This window comes from Nymphaea colorata, chromosome 11 (assembly GCF_008831285.2).
Source record: "Nymphaea colorata isolate Beijing-Zhang1983 chromosome 11, ASM883128v2, whole genome shotgun sequence".
NCBI lineage: Eukaryota > Viridiplantae > Streptophyta > Magnoliopsida > Nymphaeales > Nymphaeaceae > Nymphaea > Nymphaea colorata.
The window spans coordinates 19,380,667-19,408,137 of record NC_045148.1 but is presented as its reverse complement, the minus strand read 5'-3'; the positions used below and the strand labels follow the sequence as shown (position 1 = coordinate 19,408,137).

General features: G+C 37.4%; 1 protein-coding gene across 1 annotated transcript; it reads left to right on the top strand.

Annotated features, from left to right (window-relative positions):
* The first annotated feature begins 4,877 nt into the window (after nucleotides 1–4,877).
* On the top strand, nucleotides 4,878–26,409 carry LOC116264427 (tyrosyl-DNA phosphodiesterase 1). Its single transcript, XM_031644634.2, has 16 exons — nucleotides 4,878–5,174; nucleotides 5,723–5,908; nucleotides 6,021–6,287; nucleotides 7,223–7,459; nucleotides 15,006–15,066; nucleotides 16,199–16,275; nucleotides 16,365–16,622; nucleotides 16,923–17,012; nucleotides 19,017–19,151; nucleotides 21,247–21,396; nucleotides 23,310–23,413; nucleotides 24,134–24,187; nucleotides 24,306–24,396; nucleotides 25,618–25,698; nucleotides 25,831–25,975; nucleotides 26,068–26,409. Exons 1-16 carry the CDS (start codon nucleotides 5,160–5,162, stop codon nucleotides 26,154–26,156), a joined length of 2,040 nt encoding a protein of 679 aa, XP_031500494.1. The 5' UTR covers nucleotides 4,878–5,159; the 3' UTR covers nucleotides 26,157–26,409.
* The last annotated feature ends 1,062 nt before the right edge of the window (nucleotides 26,410–27,471 follow it).

Genomic DNA, 27,471 nt, shown 5'->3' with positions numbered 1-27,471 from the left:
AGAAACACGCCTAAATCTGGATGAAAAGAAAGCTTCATGGAAATGACTAGAATCTTTAACGGTGCCATTAGAATCTCCAATGACGTAAACTCCATCTTTCTTACTGCCTTGCGCCACTGTCTTGCCCGTTCTCCTGTCCTTTAAGCAGCAAGATGAAGAGGAAAACTCAAAGGTATAAGGTAAATCTGTAGTTATTTGACTTACGGACAACAAATTTTTCTTCAATTGAGGAACGTATAACACTTTAGAGAGAGGAATATAAGAACCATGAACGACCAAATTTCCTTGACCAGTATGAGTTATGGGCAGAGATTTACCATTTCCAATAATCACACGATCAGAACCATGATAAATAGATTTGTTAGAAATCTTACCCGCATCGCCAGTCATGTGGCTGGAGGCTCCCGAGTCAGCTAACCATTCAGCGTTGTTTCCATCATCAAGAGATAGAGCAGTCATGGCTTGTTGAGCATCTTCTGCTTGATAACCATGATTGAAACGTTCAAAGCACTTAATAGCGGAATGATATTTTTTTCCGCATATTTGACAAACAACAGCACTTTTGTTTTTCTTATCATCAGATTTGGGAAAGTGGGAATCGTTGATTTGAAACTGATTGTAATTGCGTCCTCTATTATGATTGTAGTTGCGACCGCGACCGCGCCCGCGACCATGACTATGGTTAGGTTGACGTTGATTCACCATAGCCATAAGAGGAGGCGTGGGACTTTTGAGGCGAGTGTCAAAACTTTGAAGGAGTGGAACAACTTCTTCATAGGATGGAGCAGGAGGTCGAATCATGGCAGCGACAAAGGCTTCATATCCATCACCAAGTCCTTGGAGCAGCCAATAAACTCGCGCCCCATCATCAACAGGTTTCCCAATGGCAGCAAGATCATCACAGATTGCTTTGGATTTGTTGATGTATTCATCAACAGAATCATCACCCTTTTTGAGAGACGTAAGCAAATGAGTTAGGTGAAACTCTCTCTCTCTCGACTTGCGAGAGTAGGCATCCATAAGAGAGCTCCAAATGTCCCTTGATGTCTCTTGACCAACAACTCGACCAAGAGCACTTTCAGTCAAGGTACTGATTATCCATCCCTTGACGAGGCGATCTGATTTCTTCCAAGCTGTGAACTGGGGATTAACAGTCCTTTTCTGGCCTAAAGGATCAGCTGCATCAATGACGAATTCAGCAGGAGCAACAACGTCTCCAGTGAGAAAGCCTTGAAGATCTTGGCTTTCAATAAGAGCGAGAATCTGTGTCTTCCATAAAAGAAAGTTCTCTGGTCGCAGCTTAAGAGAAACAAAGTTGGAGACGTTGATAGAATAAGGATAAGGATAAGAAATCTGTACCAGCGTGGAGGAAGATGAAATAGATGCCATCGTTGGCTCTGATACCATATAGAAAAACAGAGTAGGAGCAGAGCAAACACAAAATATAACGTGGTTCAGCTTAAGAAAGCCTACGTCCACGGTGAGAAAACACGCCAAGAGAGTTCCTTTTCTTATTGATTAGTACAGATGGCGTGAAGGGTATATATAGCGTTAAGGATCTAAGCTATAAGGCAGTTTGCTACTGCCTTTGTTACAAAAGATTTCTTCCTTGTCCTGCCAAGATTTGGTTTCCTTGTTTTCAGAATCTTCCCTTATCGCTGTGATAGTTGCAACAACATCGTTGCCATCTTTATTGCTAACCAAAAGATTAGGACGTTGGCTGTTATGTAACTGATCTTCTCTATCTGTGATGATCTCCTTTCCATAATTGCTAACAAGAATGAGTTCAAATTCTTGAGCCTAATCATGAGGACAGTAAGAACATACACTATACTTAACTTCATCTTAGCCAAAAGGCCGAGAAAGGCCTTGGAGCTCAAGCATTCAATGACTACTCATACTTAGGCCCGCTGTATATGCTGACAGATTTGGAATCTATGAACTCTTAAAATAAAAGCCAATCAGCAACATAAACATAAGGGGAGGAGCATAAAGGAAGAAAGAATATGCCTCAGGAGGCTTCAAGAATGGGGACATTGCAAAAAGAAAAATGAGTTAGAAGCATCTTCGATCAGTGAGATTTAAGTTGCAGATTCTTAAAAGGCAATCTTTTGAAAATGCGTGAAGCATAGGTGACAAAAAAAACACTCTTTAAAAAGTTTTTGAATGCCTTCTTAACATAATGTGTAGGGCTGCAGGTAAGTAAATGAACAAGCCCAGCTAGCAAAGGCTTGTTCAAGATCATTCAGAGAATGTACCTTCAGATCGCAATTTGTGAAGATCCACTAAGAGCCGATCGAGTCTGAGTTTCGAGCCTAACAAGCATGACAAGAGTAGCTTGTTTCCTTCAAAGGTTTAATTATTTGATCAAATGCTTTTGTAAATTCATTACCAGGCATCTATGGTAGTATAGAAACATATCCACAAAATATCATTTGATCAACTGCATGTATGTGTATCATTGCTGAAAGTTTTAAGAAACAGAAATGCTGAGTACAGCAGACACAATGCATGCACTCAGATATAACGTGGTTCAGTTGTTAAGACGTACGTCCATGAAAGTCTTTCTTTTCTGTACATCTATATTCATCTGCTTTGGTGCAGTATACATACATGAGGTTAGGAATTTACAATGGTAACTTAGTTACAGCTTAATTTACAGAAAGAAGTAAATTTTTTATGATCATGATATTCTCCAGCAGCATCGTTTTGAGATCTCCTTGCTATTTGCCGCAGAATCATTGAGATCGAGGTTCATCAGGTCTTGCTGTTTGTTTCTCTTGAGCACCTTAATCTTCTGACCTGTTTGATCACTTATGAGCATTTATAGAAATAGTTTATCTTTCATAAATGATGTATCTCTTATGTTCCTCTAACTTAAAATATGCGTATGAGTTACATACACGTGTTACTAGAACGAAAGGTTTAGATCACGAATTAATTCTAGCAAAAGTATCTCAGTCTCTTGAAAAAAAATAATGGCCCATAGTATGTCAATTTATATGACTCGAAAATTTATGTTATAGTTTTCATAATACAAGTACTAAGACCGGAAAATAATGTTACATTATTTGTACACCTATAGATAAGGAAAACCATTAATTATGCATTCGAAATGTGTACATTTCATACCTACCTATTTTTATTTAGAAGTTGAGCAAAAGAGAGTAGGCATGATAGACGAGTTACAATCCACTCTCACTTTCCCTATATGTGTGTACATATGCAACAAAGTGCAAACATAAAAGAATACCTTTTTGCGTCTTTTACTCATTCTATTAGTGATCCATAGAGTCTCGAGGCAATAGTTGAACCCTAAACTTAGTTACGATGAAGATTTAAGGCCAACCATGAGGTCCTTTCATGGAGAACATTTACTACTTACTACAACGAAACTTCGTGTTTGATTGCCTCATATCTCAAATCGGAGGCGGATCTAAGATCCCTTTTATGTAAGTCACACAATATAAAGAAACACTGGATTTTACTATCATGTACAAATAGAATTTCAGATTCTCAACTTATCGCAAAAAACCTCAAGTTGTGTTTGATAGCCTTTAGATATGAGGCTGCATAAAAAAGTGTGTTTTGGGGATCCTTAAAGTGAGGATTTCAATAGCATGGATTTGATATTCACCTACATGTTAAAAACCATGGGAAGGTCGGATTGAAGGGGTGGGGGAGTGTCCAATCTTAAATCTATGGATTTAAGATCTCAAATCACCATGAATCTCATCCGCAGTGAAACACAACCCCAGATTTAAGGTCGGAAGTGTCCGACCTTAAATCTGGAGATCTGATATTCCCAATGGTTTCAAATCACCTTAGATATCAAATCCAAAGCTATCAAACACTCCCTAAATGTTGTGGTTTCGATAAGTTCTCGTGAGTTGTGGTATGGAGATCCGCCTATGATGGGTATGACCCAATCCATCCAAAATGAAAAGAAGATCATGTCACGTGAAGCTGCACAAGTTCCTTTCTCGCTTGATTTGCATTGAAATGGAAAGAGATGATATACGGAGGCATTAGTTTGTGAAGGCATGTCTCAGTCAACTATTTTGTTTTCTAATTTTTTTTTTTCAAATAGCCTTTTTAATTTGAATTTTGCAATTGGGAATGCTTCAACTCTTTCACAACTGAGATGTTGAGTACATTGGATAGTAGGCAGGAAACTCAACCATGTTCTTGAAAAATTGTTTGTCATAAAGAGAAAACGTCCCCTTGGGGACAACTTTATTTTCAATCTAGATTCCTGGTTTGATACATCTGCAATTTGTATTCTTCAAATTCGAACCCAATTCAAAAATTCATACACTTCAAGCAACGGGTAACCGATTTATATGAATGCATAGGTAAAAAGTTACTTGTTCTTCAGTATTCTTGTTCTTCAGGATTCCTGACCATTAAGCTTGGGCATTGGGCCGGGTTGCTGCTTGGTATTCGGTTCAACTCGGCTTCGGGTCTAAAAAAAGGGGCTCGGTCTGCTGATAAGTTCGGGTGGACTTGATAATTTTTTAAATATTTAATTTATTATGTTAATATTTTATTATGATGAATTATATAATATATATAATTTTATATTAAAATATATTTTTAATTTAATCAGGTTGAAGGTCGAAGTTGAGCTAGACTCGCTCGGGTCTAAATTGTCAGGTCGAAACCCGAGACCAGGTTTCGAGTGTAGAGCGGGGCCGAGCCAGGTCCACCCGATACCGAGGCTTACTTGGGCAGAGATCAGAACCGGCATTACTGTTTCCGGAAACGGATCAGCGGATGAGATCCGGACGTATTCGAATATCAGATTTCCGGAGCTTGGCCTACTGAAATCCGATACCTATCACGCTCGACACGTCTACATGGCCGGGCCGCACTCGTCGGCTGTGTACGAACTACGAAGTCGAAAGCCTCGAACTGCTCTCCCTGATTCCAATATTAGCCATTCTGTCCCTTCGAGATGCTCTTCTCCTTCCCAACCCGTCTGCCGGGCTTCGAGCTCCTAACTTAGGGTTTCTGTGTCTGTGAATCACTTCCGTTCTGTATTTCTTGATCAGTTGCTTCTCCTGATCCTGCTTCTCGGTCGGCGTGTGTTGGCGTTGTGCACTTAGTTCTCCTGGTTCGGTGATTGTCGCTGGATGTGACAGCAGAGCTTGAACACCATGACGGAATCTCGGGTAGGCCTTCTCCTCTACTGATAGTTCTGAACCTATCATGTTAGAGTATTTCGGGTTGAGCTTTTAAGTTTTTGTGTCACATGTCGCTCTGGTGAAAAGCAAAACATGTGTGCAATCCCTGTTTCGATTTTAGTCGTTTCATTTTGCACACAGGATCGCTGCTACTCTTCAATAATTTTGATGTAGAATTGTTCTTTCTGGGTGGACTATTTGCCCTACTTTTTGCTTGATGAGCAATGTGTGTGTCGTATATAATGCACAAACTATATATGATTCTTGCATATCTTCGTCTTCCATTTGCATGGAACTTGCACGTGCTTCCAATTTCAAGTGTACCTCGTCCCCTATCCAATCACGGGAACCTGCGCGCCACCCACGGACCCACGCTTATACGAGCAAAGCACGGTAGCGCGCCGACCCACCGATCACGCAAACACACACAAGTGCATGTTCATTTTGTGCATGTTTGTGTATGTATTCATGCGGTTCATTTTGTATTTATCCGAAAAAATGGTCGACCTTATAATCTCTTGCCTAAATGTTTTCAGGTAATGGTTGGATATCTTCTTCCTCTTACAAAGAACATGGAGGAAGATAGTAATGTTACAAAAGTTCCTGTTTTTCAAGGAAACAATGTTGTTGGCCGCAGCGTAGTCTCTGTATCCGATAAAAGAGTTAGCAGGAACCATGTCAGTTTGAATGCTCTTGTTGATGGTTCAGTCGAAGTAGTAGTGGTAAGAGATCTTCATCCTGAAATACACATGATTATATTTGAGTATGTATTTCCTCCAATTGTTTGTGCTGCTCAATAACTTTAAATTTTATTTATTCCTTGAATTTGTCTAGGAAGGACCAAACCCAGTTGTAATCAAATCTAGAGAACAAAGAAAGAAGCTGCATTCACATGACAAGGCCATGATTGCTCCTGGTGATATTCTAGAGTTGATACCTGGTCATCACTTTTTCAGATATACCACCATGAATTCTGAGATGCAATCTGTCGCATTGAGGAACTCTTCAAATGAGGTAGACAAACAAAGTGTGGAGAATATATTAGCTGTTAAAAGGAGGAGACAAATTCTTGAAAAAGAAAGTCTTGCTGGAGCACTGCAGGTCGCTGTTTGTCCATCTCGCACATTGCCTGACATACTTTGTAGTTTGTAATGTTTTCTGGGTTTTCAATTCAACTAAGTCTCTCATGTTTATGCTTGCTTGTTTAGCTTAGCTGTCATACTACATTAGCAGATTTGCATGAATGTTCTTTCCAATAATCTTAAACTGCATTTGTCCTTGCTGCTTTCTAAGTGAGTATGCCAACCAAGGTGTGAAATTTCTTAGATTAAAGGGCAAAAAACACATATACACAAGAAAATTTGATACTTTAGAATTAGTCACACATAAAGATAAGTGAATCTCTAAGATGTTTCTCTTTCAGTAGTCGATCTAAGTCTCTCATGTTTATGCTTGCTTGTTTAGCTTACTGTCATACTACATCAGCATATTTGCATGAATCTTCTTTCCAATAATCTTAAACTGCATTTGCCCTTGCTGCTTTCTAAGTGAGTATGCCAACCAAGGTGTGAAATTTCTTAGATTAAAGGGCCAAAACACATATACAAAAGAAATTTTATACTTTAGAATTAGTCACACATAAAGCTAAGTGAATCTCTAAGATGTTTCTCTTTCAGTAGTCTATCTAGAACATGATTTTGGTCATAGAAGCTCCTTGAAAATTTTTCTGTTTAGAGGCTTAAAAACTTAATATTTGTCAAACATTTTGTTAGTTGTCTATTACATTCACAAGGAGTAGTGAGGTGATATATAATAGTTTTATTATTTATGGAAGGTTTGTGTTTTACCAAGAATTTTGGACTCCATGTTTATTCATTTAAAACTTTTTATGTCATAATGACATGGGTGAAGTTTGATACTGTAGGCATGCATACGGTCTATTCTTAAGTATTTTAGTCCTAGGCTTTTATATAATGCTGTTTGCTTTGTAGTTTTAATGGTAATTCTATTTTAACATGTTTTGGAACCTCATTCAGGTAAATGAAGCAAGTTATAGTTCCAACAATAAGATCCTTGCAAATGTTAAAGTAAAATCTGACAAATCCCCTTCTATTGAGAGGAACCCTGGGTGTGGAAAATCTAAAAGTGCTGAAGCAATTGCTCATTTTCGTGTTTCTGACAATATGCTGCCTTCTACTTTCCGGCTTTTGAGAGTCCAAGGTTTGCCCACATGGGCTAACACCTCCACGGTTGCTTTAGATGACATTATCAAGGTACTCTTTTCCTTGTTCCGTTGTCTCTGAATTTTTTTGCTAGCTATGGAGATTAGAAATCTTGTTGCAACTCACTCTATAAAGTTTAGTTGAAAGGATGAAATATCTAGATTCATGTTAACTGATTGTCACTGTGGTGGCGTAATTACAATTAGATGGGCATATATGAAGTTCACTAATGCATCTAGTACATTTATGACCCAGAGATGTATAAAAGCCATCTGCTGATAAAACATATGGCCATTTTACTGTTCTATCTTGATTGCAAGCAAAGAGAGCATGGCTACATCATGGTAGTAGCTTCAACACATGACCCTTTAAAGAAGAGTGAGTAGTGGCATGGTGGGTGCCATACGTACGTATATATATCTGTGTGTGTGTTTCTCCAAAACAGATCCAGATAGCAACCATATAGATGGTTTTATAGGTATGTTCTTATAATTGATTTAGTAGAAAACATATGTTACATAGCCAATTTTCATGCTTATATGTGCTCTTTATCTATTGAAGAAGCAAAAGGTCATAGAGCACAAAGACATTATGAATCATTTTTTTTTTTTCAAATTCATTCTGACAAAACAAAAGTATTGCTCATAACAAGGAAGCAACGCTGAACACATTTTTGTGTTCAGCTTATGTCAAAAACATCAAAGTATGATTTTTAAGGTGTTTCAGTCTAGGAGGTACCGATTACACTGACAGCATACACTTGCACATAGTATATGTACTTAGCCAGTACACATATATATCTAAATAGGTAGTAAAACTGGAATTCAGGCATAAGTACTTGATAGAAAGAAATCATGATAACAACAACAAAAGTTAGTATGATGATTAAGTTTCAACCTGCATACTGACATTTCCTGACTAATGTAGGAGGTTCAGCTTTGCAGTCAAATGAAGCTGAGTTTGTCGCCAATAGATTAACTTTACCATTCTTATAAGGGAAGTTAGATATGCCTTTTGCATATTAGGATGAACTGAACAGTATATGATCAAATATGAACTGATCACTAATGTGATAGGAAAAAATGTGACATTGGTTGTAACTTGTAACAACTCGGCAGATTATGACGTGTCCCCTAGCAGCTTTGGTTCTTGCTTCAAAAAGGTTAGGGATTAAGATAGTTAATCATTTAATCAACGCTTTTATAAACCCTTGAAGATTTCCATAAATCTTCATTATGGGACTAAACTTCCTTATGGCAAGACGTTACTGATAGAAATCTAGCACCAATATCTGAAACCAGAAAACAGCACTCACGCAGGAAGATAGAGAGAGAGAGAATGAAAACAAGAAGAAGCCGTGATCAGGATGGTCTGCCTAGGCCCTATTTATAATTTCAATTTCAGAATTCGAAGAGTCTCTAATCGTAGAATCCTAGGAGACTCTTCATATAGTACAATGACATTAAATACCTCAACACATTCTACAAGAACGTAGAATCCTAAGAGACTCTTCACATATTACAATGACATTAACTACCTCAACACATTCTACAAGAACGTAAAATCCTAAGAGACTTCACATATTACAATGACTTTGAACATCGTGAGAATGTGCTGGATTTTAACACCCTCCCTCAAGCTGTGCATGGTTTTGAACCATGAACAGCTTGCTCTTCAAAAACCAGAAACAATACTTTGTTAATCCTTTAGTAAATATGTCAGCAGCTTGTTCATTAGTTCCAACAAAGACTGGTTCTATCTCCTTATTCTCCACCTTCTGCCTGATAAAATGCTGGTCATCTCAATGTGTTTTGTTTGGCCATGTTGTATAGGATTGAAAGCAATGTTGATGGCGCTTTGATTGTCACACATTAGTACTGAACTTTTTATTTTTTCTCCTATATCTTCTAGCAAGTGTCGAATCCAAGTCACTTCTGCCGTCCCTGCAGCTTCTGTGCTTGATCTTGCAACTGCTCTTTGTTTTCTACTACTCCAAGATACCAAATTTTTGCCTTTAAAGATGCAAAAACCAGAGATAGATCTTCTTTCGTCTGGATCTCCAGCCCAATCAGCATCAGTATATGTGATTAATTCATGATCAGCAGCTTCATTTCCACTTTTACAATACACTAATCCATCTCCAACAGTTCCCTTGAGATACCTTAGTATCCTTTTAACTGCATTCATATGTATGTCCCTTGGTGCATGCATAAATTGAGACACTTGATTTACCGTATAGGTAATATCAGGTCTGGTAAATGTTAAATATTGCAAGGCACCAACAATGCTGCGATATTTGGTGGGGTCTTCATATGTTTCCCCATCATTTATACTCATTCTTTGGTTCAGAACACTCAGTGTTTCAGCAGGCTTACAATCTTTCATGCATGTTCTGTCCAATAGGTCAAGAGTATATTTTTGTTGTGTCAAGGTAAGATGATCTCCTTGCCTATCAATTTCAACCCCAAGAAAATATCGCAGGCTTCCAAGGTCTTTCATCTTAAAGTTTCTCATTAACAAACCCTTTATCTCATCAAAGTGTTTTTCTAAGCTCCCTGTAATGATGATGTCGTCAACATATATAAGGAGGAGGGTAATAACATTTTCTTTCTTGAAAATGAAAAGGGAATGGTCGAGAGGACTGTTTCGAAATTCGTATTCCCTAATTTTGTTTGAAAAACTATCAAACCATGACCGCGATGTTTGCTTAAGTCCATACAGAGATTTTTTTAGTTTGCAAACCCATTCGCTAGAGTCCTTTTCAACAAAGCCAAGAGGTTGCTCCATGAAAACTTCTTCCTTCAAGTCACCATGAAGGAAGGCATTCTTAACGTCTAATTGATTTAGCTTTCACCCATATTTAACAGCAAGGGATATAATTATGCGAATGGTTCCATTTTGATTACGGGACTGAACGTCTCATCATAATCATGCCCAAACTGTTGAGTAAACCCTTTTGCTACTAACCTTGCTTTGTGTCTTTCTATGTTGTCGTCAGGTTTGTATTTGATTTTGCATACCCACTTGGAGCCCACTATGTTCTTTCCGTGTGGTATTGGAACGATCTCCCATGTTCCACATTCTTGCAAGGCATCCATTTCTTCTCTCATAGCCTTTCTCCAATAATGTGATTTAGATGCTTGATCAAATGAAGTAGGTTCTTCTTCCTTGCGAACTTTTGCCATGAATAACTGAAAGTCAAGTGATAAAGAATTATAGCTAACCCACCTGTGAATAGGATGGCGAATGCGTTGGGATCTTCTAAGGTGGGGCATGTTGTCTTCTTCATTGTGAGCATCTTTGTCCCTTAGTCGTCAACTGTAGGTGAGACCCAAAAACCGATATGAATTGTTGCTCTGTTCTTCATTATTGCTTTCGTGATGGCTTGATGATTGTGTTGGACTCTCTTGATTTTCACTTTGGGCCACATTCGACGACTGTATTAATCTCTCTTGATCTTCACCTTGAGACACATCATTTTCTGAAACAGGATCTGCATTGAATAACTGTGTACTGGTCGAGGGATCACAAGGTTCAAGAGTCATAGGCATTTCATTAGTGTCATCAAAACTATGTTCATCAAAATAACATTTCTTGAAGTCTTGATGCGTTTAGTTGTTGGGTTATAGCATCGAAAACCTTTATATTCATCAGCATATCCAACGAATATACATTGAATAGCTTTGTCTTGAAACTTGTTCCTCAAGGCAGCATCAATGTGAACATAGCATACACAGCAAAAAACCTTCAATTTCTTTTATTATGTATACAGTTGTATGGAAGGCTTTAGTCCATAAGGAAATGGGCACATTAGTATCATGCATCATGCTCATGGTGCTTTCAACTATATGTCGATGTTTTCGCTCAACTACACCATTTTGTTGTGGTGTATAAGGGCAGGAGATTTGTCTAGTTATCCCTTTTTCACATAGAAATTCAATAAAATCAAGTGAGGAATATTCTTCCCCACCATCACATTGAAAATGCACCACATTGTATGAAAATTTGGTTTGAATCATGGCATAGAAGTTTCAAAATATGTGGAGTACTTCTGATTTATATTTCATGAAGTAAATCCACGTGAAACGTGAGTAAGAGTCAATGAATAAGACATAATATCGTGAACCAGACATTGAATCAATAGGCGCTGGCCCCCAAACATAAGAAAAAATAATTTCAAAAGGTTTGGAAGCCCTTTGATTTATATTATGGAAAGGTAAAACATGACTCTTACAAAGTTCACAACTTGAACATTTTTTGACACTTAGAGTAAGAGGTAAACTTAATCTTGGAATGAGACTATTTGTGACAAGTTTTTCAATAAAATGTCGGCCACAGTGCCCCAACCGATTATGCCATAGATCATGCTCCAAAAATTGGTTAGAGCCCCTTACTTTTGATTGGAAATGGCAAGAACTTAGAAAATGTCTTCAATCATATACCAAAGGTGGACGAATCCTTAGGTAGACATTCCTTGAGGACATACATATTCCCTTGACGCTCCCCTTTAGCGAACATTTTCTTCGTTTGGAGGTCCTTGACATAGACAGAAGAAGGTGTGAATTCAACAGGAGAGTTTGTATCATCAATGAGTTTAGAAATGGATATGATGTTCTTTTTTATATTGGGAGTAAGAACAACATTAGACAATGATAGAGAGGAAGATGACAATAGAATATGTGCATTTCCAATATGTGTAATGGGATGAGATTTTCCGTCACCTGTTATAATGTAGTTTCTACCATAATGAGGGGATAAGTTAATCAATTTACCTGCATTCCCTGTCACATGAGTAGCTACACCTAAATCCAAGAACCATTCTCCCTGCTCATTTTGTTTTATAGTCATCTTTGAGAATGCGGCCATCAATGGCTGTTGCATATCTTCGCCGGTGGATTTAGGATTTTGTCCTCCTTGTTTGTAATCATGTCTTACCCCTTTGTTTTTGTTTTGAGGATTAAACCAGCATTGTGCCTTCATGTGCCCTTTCTTGTTACATTGAAAACAAACTGGTATGCTTCTTGAAGTATTCAATTGAGGCATACCTTGATTATTTGGTGTCAGTAGAATGTCGTGACCACCTTGATTAGAGTTCCCATGGTTCTGACCAAATTTTACATTCATGGCCAACACATTTTGGGAGATCCCTTGATCAGTCCTTTCAATGACTCTTTTATATTCATTTCGTGTTGGAGAAGTTTACCTTGTAATTCGTTGAAGGAAGGCAGAACAGGGAGCACCTCAAGAGCTGTAATAAAAGCATGATAATCATGCCCAAGTCCACTTAAAGTTTGCTGCACTTTCTCCTTATCAGAAATGTTATTCCCTGAGGCAGCAAGTTGGTCTACGACAACTTTAATGCGCCCCAAATAATCCATGATAGATGTTGAACCTTTGTTCAAATTCTGAAATTCTTTCTTTAAGTACATAATCCGAGCTTCTGATATTTGGGAAAAGATATCAGCAAGGGTTTCTCATAATTCTTCTGCAGTACAGTCATCAGAAACTGAAAGTAACACTTGTTGAGATAGCGTAGATAAAATATATGTAACAAGACTCTGGTCACGTCCCATCCACACAACATGTTTAGGGTTGCTAATTTCTTGAACAGCAATGACCTCTCCTGCCTCATTCTTTATTTCCTACAGAACAAATATTGGTGGAGCCCTTGTTGAATCATCGAGATGTCCAAAGAGGCCTTGACTTTATAAAAGGCATGATCTGCCTTTTCCAGGTTAGATAATTCTCATGGTTGAGTTTTTCGGTAATAAGGTGAGGAAGAAAATTTGAGACATACCAGAATGCGAAAGGTTTTCCATGACAGCAGAAAAGAAGGGTATACAGGTAGAATATGAGGGAAAGAAGACACGATATGATAAGATGTGTCCTTAGGTAAGCAAGAAGAAAAAGGAACAAGAATTGCGCAAGAGAAAAGTAAATTCAGGATCAAGACAAGATGAGAAAAGAGTTCTAACTAGATTAGACCTGTTTGGGCATTTTGTTAGGTAGAGATAACGTAACCTGGCGCTCTGATACCATGATAGAAATCTAGCACCAATATCTGAAACCAGAAAACAGCACTCACGCAAGAAGATAGAGAGAGAGAGAATGAAAACAAGAAGAAGCTGAGGAGAAGAAGCCATGACCAGGATGGTCTGCCCAGGCCCTATTTATAATTTCAATTTCAGAATTCGAAGAGTCTCCAATCGTAGAATCATAGGAGACTCTTCACATAGTACAATGACATTAAATACCTCAACACATTCTACAAGAACGTAGAATCCTAAGAGACTCTTCACATATTACAATGACATTAACTACCTCAACACATTCTACAAGAACATAGAATCCTAAGAGACTTCACATATTACAAGGACTTTGAACATCGTGAGAATGTGCTGGATTTTAACAGTTACAACTTATTCCTCTTAAGGCACAAGCGTCTGCACATGTGATAACTAGGTCCAAGTGTTAAAACTTGCTCTCATACCAACTATAGCAACCTAATTCATTTTCTCGCCGAGCTCAAGCTCCTAGTTTGGTGGATCCTAATGTGCTCCATAGCAGCTTTGACTCTTGCTTCAAAAAGGCTAGGAACTGTGTCAACTAATTATTTAGCGAATCCCCTTATAAACCTTCAAATATTTCCAAGAAACCTTAATATGGATCTAATCTTCCCATAATGGGACATATGTTTCACCCAATAACACAAATTCAAAGACATCCTTTTAGGTGAAATTATTGCAAATTCTTGTAAATTCAAAAAGAAAAGCTAACGTTTTGCCTTGAGTGCATTTACTGGTTCTGAAAAACGTTCTCCATTCATATTTTGATAATTCTTGGGATGTTTACTTAACTCGTAAAGTTGCATAGTTGAGCCATAGTTGGTGCTCATGTACACCAATATGCAGAGTCTCAAGCTGATAGGGGTAAACCATGAGATGGACAAAAAAGATCATTTTGTGATTTTCTTTCCTTTGAAGAATGGTCCTCCTTGAGATAGTTTATCTGCATAGGATATTTATAATCTCTCAAGTGTACAGAAGTATGCATGAAAGAGAAAGTACTTCCATTGATGGGGTCAGTCTTAAGACACAGTGGTACGTGGGGGAGCCCACATACCGATACCGGCGTACTCGTACCGGGACTGGGTACGTTTGGATCGGTTCCGTGTCGGAACCGATCCAAACCACAAAAAAAAAACATTGTCTTGGTCTGTTTATGTTTTTTTTATGAGATTATATGTAGGAACTATGAAAGGAACATTCTCTTAATGATGTGATGATATCAATTTTGTTTTTTAGAATTAAAAATATATAATTATCGCCGTACCAAGATTGGCGAAAACGCCATACCAGTACCCATACCCGTACCTATGTGACATAGGTTCAGTTTTTGGGTGCTGAATGCCTTGATGATACAGTGAAGATTCTGGCAGGCATATATTAAACAATACAGGGAAGGACAGACAATGATTAGTGGTTCTGGCAAGCAAGTGTTTTTTTTGAATTCGACAAACTGAGATCTAATGGCAATACTTACTTTAGGTTGTCTATTATATTTGCATAACAAAAGGTGTTTGTTTTCTTAATGTTAGGGGGAAGTTCTTGTTGCAATCCTCTCAAATTATATGGTGGATATTGATTGGTTGTTTTCTGGTAAGTTTGTTGTTGCTTCCTTAGTCGAAACCCAAGTCAACTGATTTGAAGTTGTGTTTGCATTATTACTTGCTTTTGCTTGTTGCAGATTCATGATGTACTTCTTTAAAAAAGTCTATGAAAAAATAATTACGGTGGTAGGAAAAATATGATTAGAAATTTTTCAAAATAACATCCGGAACCAACTGATTTATGTATAATGTTGGACTTGAGAATAGTCCTATATCAATGACTTTTAGGAATTTTCAGGGGATTATGTATCATTGTGCCTTGTCTGCCAGCTAAAGGAGTAGGACAAAAACACTTAGATTAGTTTGGATTGATTTGTTTCAGTTGTATCAAAGCCAAGTTCGACGCTTGATCCTGGGGTCCCACACAGATGCATGTGTCTAAAGGGGGGTCAATTATAACAAGCCAAGTACGTGAGGAACAATTCCTATATTGAATATTTTCAAAATTTTTCAGAGGCTTGTATACCTGTTTGCCATTTCATTACGAGTTGGACTAGCTCTTAGCCTTTTAGGCTTCGAATTAAAGCCCACTATACAACTGGTTGTGATCTGCTAGACCAGCACTTGGATCAGTTTGAATCGGGTTTTATAGGCATTGAATCAGAAAAGTTCGCTTGCATGTTCTGCAAGTCTTAAGATATTGATTGGCTTGAAAATAACATGCAAACTGTTGAAAATATTTCCTTCATGTCATTATTTAAATATCTATCTCTCTGGTCACTTTGTTCCTTCACTTCCCCGAAAATGGACCTTTTCCCTCGTTGTTCACCATATATTGGGTGAATGATCAGGATGATTCTGTACTACACAGATTTTTCCATTTTGTTGTTCTTTTCTTATCTTGTGAGCTGTAGCAATCTTCGTCCAGCTGTGACGTCCTCTTAGACAGATGTGACCATGTTTCATCTATTACTGTTTAGTTAAAGATTCTGAAACCATGATGTGCCATAAGACTCGTAACTATCAGCATTTATTCATCCATCCAATTGATTTTATGCCGGGAAATCTTATTCTAGCCATTTTGTTAGTTTAGCTAATTGTATTTCTGCAGACATATCTCTGTTTTTTCTTAATTGTTAAAAGGTTTTCTTTTTTCTTTTTTTTTGCCTAATTTCTTGCAGCCTGCCCACTACTGAGAAAAATTCCTCATGTGCTTTTGATTCACGGAGAGAATGATGGTATCCTGGATCACATGAAGGTATCTAATAATTTTTTTTTGAATATCTTCTTTTTGTTATTGTCCAATAAAAAAAATCTAAATTTATTTCTTACTGTTCACATTTGTAGAAAAATAAGCTCATAAATTGGACTTTGCACAAACCCCTACTTCCTATTGCTTATGGGACACACCACTCAAAGGCGATGCTTCTTGTTTATCCTCAAGGGGTGAGGGTTGTAATACATACAGCCAATCTAATCTATGTTGACTGGAACAATAAGACTCAAGGATTATGGATGCAAGACTTCCCATGGAAACAACGTCAAGATCACTCAAAGACCTCTCCTTTTGAAGAGGATTTAGTTGATTACCTTGAGAAATTGAAGGTACTATCCATTTTCTCCTTACCCTATCTAGTGAAACTACAGCCAGTTATTTGGTTGTAGTGGATACATACATATTGCACATGGTTGACCTTATCAATATGTCATAACAGAATTTGTTAATATTTGATTCAGTTTCTGGGAAAGGCCAATGTCACTCACATGGATTTGATTTTCAGTTTCTCCCTCTTCAGTTTTATTAGGAGTTTAGCTTTGGAATACTATTTGTTGCCCTCCTTGAAGTCTGACTTGCATTTTATTGATGGAAGGTATACAAGTTGATTTGCTTTGGAATAACTGCAGTGGCCTGGACTAAATGTCTCGATTCCAGTTGCTGGCAGTGCAACGATCAATTCATCCTTCTTCAGAAAGTTTGATTTTAGCAGTGCATCGGTATATCTTTATCTGTTGTTACTGTTTTCTCGCAATGGTTAGAGAGGAGTAAGTGTTGCCCTTGATGGGAGAAACTATTAAGCCTTTATTTGTATGATGGTGTATTGACAAGATTACGTGAATAAGAAATAAGTATCAATGACTCATAGTAATTAGATTTTCGATGCTCAGGAAACTTGGAAATTCGTTCATGTTTACATGTAGTTTTATCAGTTCATGCTTTCTTATTATCCATCATGGAATACTTTTGCTGATCTTTTCTTGAGTCAACGTTAAGCTCCATTTAGAGCTTCTTGTCAGTCATGCCCTTCTAACATTGATTGACAAAAGCATAAAGAAAATTTTCTGATGGATCATAGGAGCGATGTCTTTGACGTCCATAACTACTGATTAGGTGTAGATTGGGTGCAGGCTTGAGGGTTTGGTATTCATCTAGCATACTCATACTGGTGAATATATTTTCAAGTTTGAAATTTTTTAAGCCTTGTTTGGAAACTGTGATTGCATGCGAAGAAGCGTGAGTCATGGAATGTTCTTTTCATTTGTATAATAATTTCATCCAGTGTACTTTATTATCGTTGTTGCATAGACCTGTGAGTTGAAGTGACCATGCTATATGAGGTTGTGGTAGAACTCCTTGGCTATGAAAATGTTTACAAGCTTTGAATACTCAAGCACATTCTCTATGGCCTTCTGTAATTTCTACGTGGATCAATAGCTGGTGTTGAATTATTCCTTTTTGTTGGTTCTGCACATAGATACAGATATTGCTATATTTTTGAAAATATTGGGATATTAAGGAGAAAATGAAAAAAAAATACACGATATTTTGAAAAAAAAAAATCAATTTATTACATTTTATCACGATTTTGTGTGATTTTTTTGATTTTTTTTTCTCATTTTTCTTTCTACTGTTGTTTCACCTACCTTCCACTAGCTACCCTCCAAATGCTCGCTCTTTACACCTTTACAGAAATTCTCAATTCGACCGATTTGGAAAAGCCTGTCATTTGGTTGGCTCAAGCTTCATTTCACATAAGTTAATATGCCAATAGCAAGCCTTCCCACCCACACAGACTTCCCTGTTCTCTCAAGGTCGGGGGGAATGTGCAATCCCGCCACCAGTGGAAAAGCAAGAATTGAAGGCTTCGCTTTCCGGGCTACTGCTAGCCGAGCTTGGAACAAACAAGAAGGTGACTCACCTACTTCTTGGAAGAAAGATTGTTTCATTTCCTCTTGTTTTAGGTATTTGATGTGATCTCCTAGATGCAGTATGATGCCTATTACTTTATCATTTTAACTAATTATCTTTTATTATTTCTGACTAGTTTTTCATGTTTTTTATTTCTACCTAATATTTTGAATTTTTTATTTTTTAAATCTCTGAGATTTTCTAGGAAGAAAATAGTTTTGCCGAAAAATAACTGAGAAAAACCTCACGAGAAAAACCCAAGAACGATTTGTGGCTATTTCTGCATTACCTTAAATCTATCCATTTTTTCTGCATCACATTGGCCATTGTTGTAATCACTTGAGAAGGATTTTCTCAAATTTCTGACAATTCTAGTCTGTTCATCCAATTTCTGTGGTTGTTGAAAAATTGAGAGAGTTTAAATTGTGACTTCAAGCCTCAAGGGCCACAAGGCCTAAGTGGGAGTGCTTGTCCGTTGGGACTCTAAAGTTGGTCATAAGGTTGACTTCCTATAGTAACGTTGTTAGGCTTGAATAGTTTCATGTTTGGCAGATCATTGCACCTGCTCTTAAGTTTTATGATTAACCTACTAAAGTATGAAAATGTTAGTCTGCAGTCTGCACACCAACTTTTATTTATTAGCAACTAATGTGCTTGTTCTAGATATTTTGCTCAATTTTATATTAGTCTATGCAACAGAGAAAGTAAAACGGAATTTGTTGTTTTTGTATGGTGAACAGGAAATGTGCTTACTCATGTCATGTCTTACAAGTTTTGTAGTTTTGCACTTACCAGCAGTATTCTGATTTCAGGTCAGACTTATTGCATCCGTTCCTGGATATCATTCTGGTGGAAGCTTGAAAAAGTGGGGCCATATGAAGCTTCGATCTGTTTTGCAGGAGTCCCTATTTGACAAAGAATTCCAGAAGTCCCCTATAGTATACCAGGCAAACATGTTCTCTTCTCTAGTATCTATGACTTATTTCTGAAGTGTCTTGGTCTTCCTTGCACCATCCAATTGTTTTTTAACTAAATTGTAGCTGCATAGTGCATACTAACTCAAGGTGGAAACGGCTTGTGCATAAGGATATCAACCTAATGACTTGTAAAGTACAGTTAAAATCCTTTAGGTCCTTTTCTCATCCTAGTTGGTCTAGTCTTGAGAATTTGCTGTCCTAGGGCATGAATCCTGAAAACATGTCAGAATTCTTCTTATTTTTCTAAATTCATGTGCATTTTAGAATAATATTGATATGGAATGAATGGTCTGAGCATACTTTATAGGTCCAAAGAATGTGTGCATCACATAATCACATTTTGATCTAGTTTTTCTGCTTTCCAACATGATAGAGGGAAAAGGAAAGAAGACATCACAAATGGGTTTTTTAGGAAGAAAAAATTGAATATTCTCTGATGATCTCTTTTGCTGGCACCTGGCTAGACCGGTGTCAATAGTTTTGACTTTTGAGGTTAGGAGTATAGTTGTTGCTAAAATTGCTGATATTTTGCATGCGTAGCATGCTGGCATGCAGGGAGTAGGACAAGGCAGTCATACAATTATGTTCGAGATTGTGGGGTTTGTTTTCTTTGTTGTTGTTGTTGAAAGTTGGGTGTTTATGGCTCATAGATACTTGCACAGTAGACAGTGAGTGAAGTAATATCCTAGTTGTCAAGGCATCTAGGCGCTGCCTAGTGGCCTAAAAAGGCGTCCAATATCTAGCAGACTTTTATTCTGTTACTACCACTTCAATTCTTTGAGAGCTCTTCTGTAATCAAGTCATATCTAGCTAAAATTAGTTGCCATAATCAAGAATTGCATTTAACTTTTATGCTTCATATGTGCACTATCATCTACATAGTTCATATTGTTTATTTGCAGCTCTAACATTAGACTATGTTAAAGTGAGGTCTGCACATATTTCTCTGATTACTAGACATGCACTAAACAAGAGAAAATGGTGGTCTTTTTACCATAAACCTAGGTTTTAACATGGGTAAGAGGGCTGGCATAAGTTCCACAAAATATGTTTTAAAGCACATAAGATATATACAGAAGTTCATGGTGTTATAGAATATGTACTTAACGTATGGCTGGAACTTCCACTTGATGAGTTGATCGAGAATATGTAATTAACGTATAGTAGTAAACTGTACTTAAAGAACAGAAATTATATAATGTAACTGCATATAATATAAGTATATACTATATACGGTATAACAGTGTATAATAAAATTGCAGGACTTAATTTGAAGGGAAGGTGACTTTTCACCTTCCCATGGACTAGGCGTGCTAGCACCTAGTCCAGTCTAGGTGCACCTAGGCCATGACTTAGGCGATGGGTGTGCACTCACTCCCAGGCGTGGACTAGTCCATGCCTTAACAACTAAGAGTAATATCAGTTTGATCGCTTTGCTGTAGCATGAAACTTTGAACATCACACACCAGGCTGTAGTCATCTATCACCACAATAAATGCTTGAGATTACAAGGCTTTCTTAGTAAAATTAATCTTCCTCAAAGAACAAAAGCAGATAAAATGACCTAAAAATGGTTTGGATTCTTTCTTTCTTTTGGTAAATGTTGTGAACTGAAGACAAAGTTTTACAACAGCAAGGGACAGGAAACAAGAAAAGTACATTGAAATTTTAAATGTAGACGATAAAAAAACGAAGCTTATGATTGCAAAAATTATGAAGGCAATCCAAATCCACACTATTTTAAAGCTGTATTGCACAGATGCAGCTGAAGATACTGGGTCATGGTTGTTTTTATGAAGTTCACTACATAATTCTTAAGAGAAAATGAACTAGATCTAGAATGGTGTATGTCAATGACATAATTTCCGAATTTTCTTTTATCCTGAAAATGCTACTCATGTTGTTTTCCATCGCAAATGTTCTCATAGCATTCCTGTTCCTCTCTCTTTGAGCGATGTTCAAGTATTTGGCCTACATGCACAGCTTTATGGTTGGCAGTGGGCAAAGTTTGAAAATTCCAAGTTTAACAATTTTGATTTAAATTTAGGTAATATATTTTTTGCAGTTTTCTTCTCTTGGCTCCCTTGATCAGAAGTGGATGGATGAGTTATCGGCATCAATGTCTTCAGGTTTATCTGAAAATGGTTCGTCCTTAGGGTTAGGAAATGTGCAAATAATCTGGCCCAATGTTGAAGATGTTCGATGCTCTCTTGAGGTAAAGTCTGAGTTGAAGCATGTTCTTTCCTTTCCGAGTCTAAGACTAGGCCTTTTGTTTGGTTTGTCCTAGCAATGCAGTAAATAGCTATGTTGTCCAAAATGCAACTAGTCACATTAAGTGGTTCCTCCAAAGAAATAAATAAATGTAGTATTGATTGTTAAAATTAATGATAAAAGTGAAATATTTCTCAAGGAAAAGCATTTGATTATCAATTTGTAACAATAAGCTAATTAATATGCGTGGCAATGTTAACACACAAAACATTTTTGAACATGAAAATCTAATTAAATTTTCTAATTTCTAGAACCTAAAAGCCTGAAGTAATACCTAAAATTGCTAATCCAAACAAAGGAGGGAAAACATAAATCCCTCGGCATCATCGTTGATTCCACGTCAACATTGTTTATCATAGACTTTCTTTATTTATGATTCCAATAAAGAAAAAATGTTAGGAAGATGAGTCCGTGTATAACACGACACTAAGGATCCTAAAACTATATGGAAGTATTCAAAGTATAATAGTGTATAAACTGTAACTGCGATCATATATATATGTGTTTGTGTGTGTGTGTGTAGGAAAGGTAGATCTTAACTTTTACTAATCCTAACGACTCCTGATTTCTGAATTTATCTCTATCCTTATTGAATGCTTAAGATCAGCACTCAAGGAGGAGAAAAAAAATAGTAGTCATAGTGCAAAATCACATGTAACATAAAAAAAATGAGAAAAAAATGCATGAAAACAGAAGTAGGAGGAAAAGATCTAAATTGTTGAGGGGAAAAGTCTAAGTTGTTGGGTCCAGAAGTGAGCCAGGTATTTCCAATGTGATGGGCTGTTTAGGAACATCTGGCCTACGAAACCAGCCAAGTGTTGGGGCCTATGTGCACCTTTGATGATATAGGTCGTTAAAAACTCTCCTTTTTGCTATCTAGGCTGCCTGAGCTTCTTATGCGCAAGCATAGTTCCAAGAATTCCTTAGGAACCAGCAAGTGACTGCATGGTGTAGGCAGTTTTATATATATATATATCTAATGTTCTAGGCACTGGAAATATGTGGTTCTTTTCAGTCATTGTTTATTATCTCCTAAGGCGTTGTTTTTCTCTTATGGTAATGCTATTCATCCTTTTTCTAATAAAATGTGTTATTTTCCTTTTAAGTTCATGCCTTCCTGTTCATTCATTGATCTCCTCCTATGCCTCTCCTAAAGAAATTAAATGAACAGTCCCTTTGATTTTTTGTCTGAGATAATAATATATTTTCTAGGCACTGGAAATATGTGGTGCTTTTCAGTCATTGTTTATTATCTCCTAAGGCGTTGTTTTTCTCTTATGGTAATGCTATTCATCCTTTTTCTAATAAAATGTGTTATTTTCCTTTTAAGTTCATGCCTTCCTGTTCATTCATTGATCTCTTCCTATGCCTCTCCTAAAGAAATTAAATGAACAGTCCCTTTGATTTTTTGTCTGAGATAATAGTATATTTAAGTTTAAAATTGGTTATCCAGTGATGTAACAGAAAACTTCTGTTGATTGTCATAACATGCTAATGGGTCTTTGTGACTCATTTTGTACTGTTGTTATTCTACCTGACAACGTCCTAGTGAAGCATCGCATATGGAAGTCCTAAGATGTTTTCATTTTAAAGTATATGTTTCTTGACCAATGTATGGTGAAATTTTAGGGCCCCTTGAGATGGTGGTTTGTTATAAACATAGTCTGTCATGCCTGTGATTTCATAGTCGTAGTTCTATTGTTCACTATTTTTCTTATTGGATCCTCTCTGGTTTTTTTTCCGTATGAGATTTAGTTATTTGTGCTTTTATTTTTCAGTTTTGTTTTTGTTTCGCTGTCTTTTGCTCTCTCTGTACAGGACTGTGATTTGTGCTTACATGTTTCCCCAACTGAATAGGGTTATGCTGCTGGTAATGCTCTTCCAAGCCCTCAAAAGAATATAGAGAGAGCATTTTTGAAGAAGTATTGGTGTAAATGGAAGGCCATTCATACTGGTCGTTGGTATGCAACTCTTTTAAGTTTGAAGTGCACTTTCTGTAGCTGTATAGAATCTATGCATTAACTTTTAGTTTAAAGGTTATTGAGCTTAATTAAGTTTTTGATTCTTCAACCATAATGAATTGTTTCACATTTTGAACTACTTTTATGGGAACAATGTCCAATGTCAGCAGTATCTGCTGCTTGGTTCTGATTTCATGTCTATTTTCAGAGACGCATTTTCTATGTAGATCAGTAATCTAGGTTGAGGTACGAGGTGGATTGAATTGGTTCACTTGAAATGGGTATGGTAGGATTTGGACCTCCTTTGCCTGAACTGGTTCCAGTCCAGATTAATTTCTTCTCGACCTGGATTAATGACAGCCGCTTGTTGGTGGTTCATCTGCATCCATTTTATGGTGTTTGCTTTCTGGGAATCAAACAGTTAATAGACAGTGATACTCTGAGTAATTGACTAATCTAACAAATGTGAGATCAGTATGCGCCTCTCTCTCTCTCTCTCTCTCTCGCTCGCAAGCACATGCACACACACACACACACCCCACATGTGCACACTCTTCTAGGAAGCTGCTGAAGCCTTCAGCTGTTTAAGAGGTAAACTAAGCAGCTTAAATGATCACATCAATTATTTACGATAGAGATATTTTCGTTTACTGTTGATTATTGTTTTGTACTGAACTAAGTAAAATTTTCCAGTATCTAATTTTTGTATTTCCTGCTCAGTCGTGCAATGCCTCATATCAAGTCATACACTCGATATAATGGACAAAGGCTAGCGTATGGACTTATCCCTACTTTCTTTATTGCTGTAATTAAGATACTTTTTCCTCCTTTTCCTAGGCATAGTGAACCAATATTATGTAGAATGATTTGCAGTTACACTACTTTTCTGCAGTTGGTTTCTCCTTACTTCGGCAAATCTCAGCAAAGCTGCATGGGGTGCACTGCAAAAGAATGGATCCCAACTTATGATACGCTCATATGAGGTAAATTGCAAAAGGCAGAGGCATGTCCCAACTTATGATGCATTGTTGTGAGGCAGATTCCAAAACAGACACTAACCTAAAAGTTTTACATCTGCTTCTTTGGCATTAACGTTTATCCTTCCTTCTCATGCTTTCTTCTTCAAATATTACAAATAATAACTATGAATAGATGAAGGCAGATTGAGTGATTTACTCATCCCGTTTGCGCCCAAGTTTATTGCATGTTTGTTATAATTTTATAAACTATCTGATGCCTGCCCAAATAATTTTCATGTTGTCTCAACGTTTAGTGACATTGAGTTATTGACCTTTAGCATATTTGAGTGCCTTTTTTTCCTTCAACAATTTTGTTCATGCTTAGTTGCCTTAATTACCGATTTTTTAGTCATGTAAGAGTAACAGGAAATCTATTAATTCTTTCATCAACACCTTTATGTTAGAGCCATTTGTTGTCTTTCCAGCTGTTACAGAGCTTGGTACCTATTGATTCTCCTCACTTGAGAGATGACTATTTAGGCGAGCATGATTTTCCGACCCTTGTGTCCAATATCATTCCCTTCCAGCAACAGGGAAGCGTCAGCCAAAAGGATCTTATTTTATTTCACATCAACATCAATGCGAAAAATGGGCCATGAGGTGGATGGGCCAAGTACCACAAGGTAATGCTACGGTCACAAAAATACGGACATGGGGGCATGCTACAGGCGTGCTTCCTCTCTGCTTAGTACTACATAGTAATGATAAGATTACAAAAATAAGGACACAGGAGCATGCCACACAAGGTGCTCTCTCTCTCGCTCATGCACACACACATATCAATTTTAAAGCAATATAGCATGAATATTGTCAAGGAAACTTTTTGAACAGCTCCAAGACTTTACAATTAGAATCATCCAATAAGAAAACTAAGTTCACTTAAGAAGTATGTTGATTACATGATTAAAAGAAAAAGATACATGAGTAGGAAATAAGTATTTAATTGGAGATAAACAACTAGTTTCCTTCTTCCAGGAAGTTTGGAATATTCTGTTATATCAACATGAAGTAAAATACGCATGCAGCCTTGTGATAACTTGCCCTTTCCTGATGCGTTTAAGAAAATGTGGACTTTAAGTTGCCCTTCGTGATGCATTGAACAAAAGATGAGGACTTGTGGTGAGCTTTCTCTTAAGAATAGCGGTTTGAGAGTGTTTAGTAATGTTTCCTGGTGTATGTGGTCAGCTTGGAGTGTTGTTCTTGCCATCTCTCATCTCCAAATCTCGTTCTTCATTTTCTTGCACGGACAGTGGCAGGGTAATGCAGGTTAGGCTTTGAGTATTTAAATTTGAAGCTGCAGTTTGATTTCTTTTTCTTTTTTAAATCTTCTGTATCTGAAAAGTTGTTTAAACTCCTCAATTTCCTATTGCAAACCAAATTGCCTTATGTAATCTGCAGACGGGGGAAGGGGTGTCACAAAGCAAACTGCGAACAGAACTTGTCACTCTTTGCTGGGAAGAAAGCAAGAATGTGAATTCTTCATCTGAAATTATACGCTTGCCGGTGCCGTATCAACTTCCACCTGTGCCATACAATGATGAAGGTTTGCTAGCGCTTCTTTTGACCTATAATCCGTGGTTTTGTTCCGCTGCTTACCAAATTTTACAGGCTGAACTCGTGATTGTTGTTCCTCAGATGTTCCTTGGTCATGGGACAGGCAGTATCACCTGAAGGATGTCTACGGACAACGCTGGCCTCGTCACGTGCAGCTCTATTCTAATTAGGAATTTATCTGTCAAAATTGCGGTTTATGGTTAATAAACTTGTCGGGAATTTCTTTAATCAATGATATTATGAGTGCTGACGTGAGGAAAATGCAGGAAAATTTGTCTAGAGTTGTGGTCTTCCGATATTTAATTTGTTTAGTTAGGTGAGTTTAGTATCTAATGCGAATCAGTTGAAAAGCATTATTATCAACTGGCAGTGTTATGTTTGCGGCAAAACTAAATGAAATTGAAACTGGTATAATTTTATTTATTCGAACGTATGGTTAGTTGAAGCTTTCTTTGAAAAAGAATGCGGGGTCTTTGAAAAAAGTACCTTTAGAAAAGCTGAAGCAATATAGTTACTGGGTGGGGACTGTAACGTTTTCAACTTGACACCTTTCACGTCTTTTGCTTTCTACGTCCATTTTACTATAATCTGGTTAAGACCTGCCCCTCTTTTGCATATGACTACAAGGTAAAAGCGATGCTCCATTTTCACAGGCTTCAATCCATCTGCCAAACAGGTTGAGAAATTGTCGATGTAGCCCACAAAATCTATAGTTTAAGTTGGAGAAGAAGGTGTTCTTAACCTGAGATTCATCCTATTGTCTTACTCTTCTCCTCATCCTCCAAAATATCAGGCTGCTTCTGTGTCATGAAGTTTATTTCTTTATTCATTGAACTTACTCGGTGTCTTGAAGTTTATTTCTTTATTCATTGAATTTACGTAGGAAAGAAGTTTGGTGTCTCGAAGGTTATTACTTTATTCATTGGATTTACGTAAGAAAGAAGTTTGAGAAGCAGCTCAACCTCCCCGCAAAAGCTGGTCCCCATGCGCGTCGTCGTCGTTGATCCGTCCATTTCCTCTGCCACCAAAGAGAAAAAAGAAAATGGAAGGTATGTCCACGAAAGTTCTCTTGAATAAAAATTAAAGGAAAGGTCCAGAGAGGCTTAATAAGAAACACGTCGACACATTTTTCTTGTTCAAAATTGCCGACACCTTCTTCGATTTTCTGGAAGGACCGAGAGTGACGCAAAACGAAGAATGGGCAGAAGCCAAAACCGCCTTCCTGGAAGCATAGAGAGAGGAATGACGGGTGAGAAATAATGAGACTCTTGGATTCATCTCCAGACTCCTAGACCCGTATTGCGACATAATACGTCAGGTTTCAGATTTCAGTAAAAACAAAGAATCGATGAGGCGATGACTTTAAAAACGATATCTTTCAGTAATTCGATATTCCCATCTTGGTGGTCACTCTAGAACCCGATTCTGGATGGATCCGATGAGCTGGATCAGATCGGGGTGCCGGTCCACGTCTTGTTCAATCCT

Coding starts and splice junctions, on each gene's coding strand:
- LOC116264427 (XM_031644634.2), top strand. Junction 6,288..7,222: donor GTCTTGCTGGAGCACTGCAG/GTCGCTGTTTGT, acceptor AACCTCATTCAG/GTAAATGAAGCAAGTTATAG. Junction 21,397..23,309: donor ATGTTCGATGCTCTCTTGAG/GTAAAGTCTGAG, acceptor CCAACTGAATAG/GGTTATGCTGCTGGTAATGC.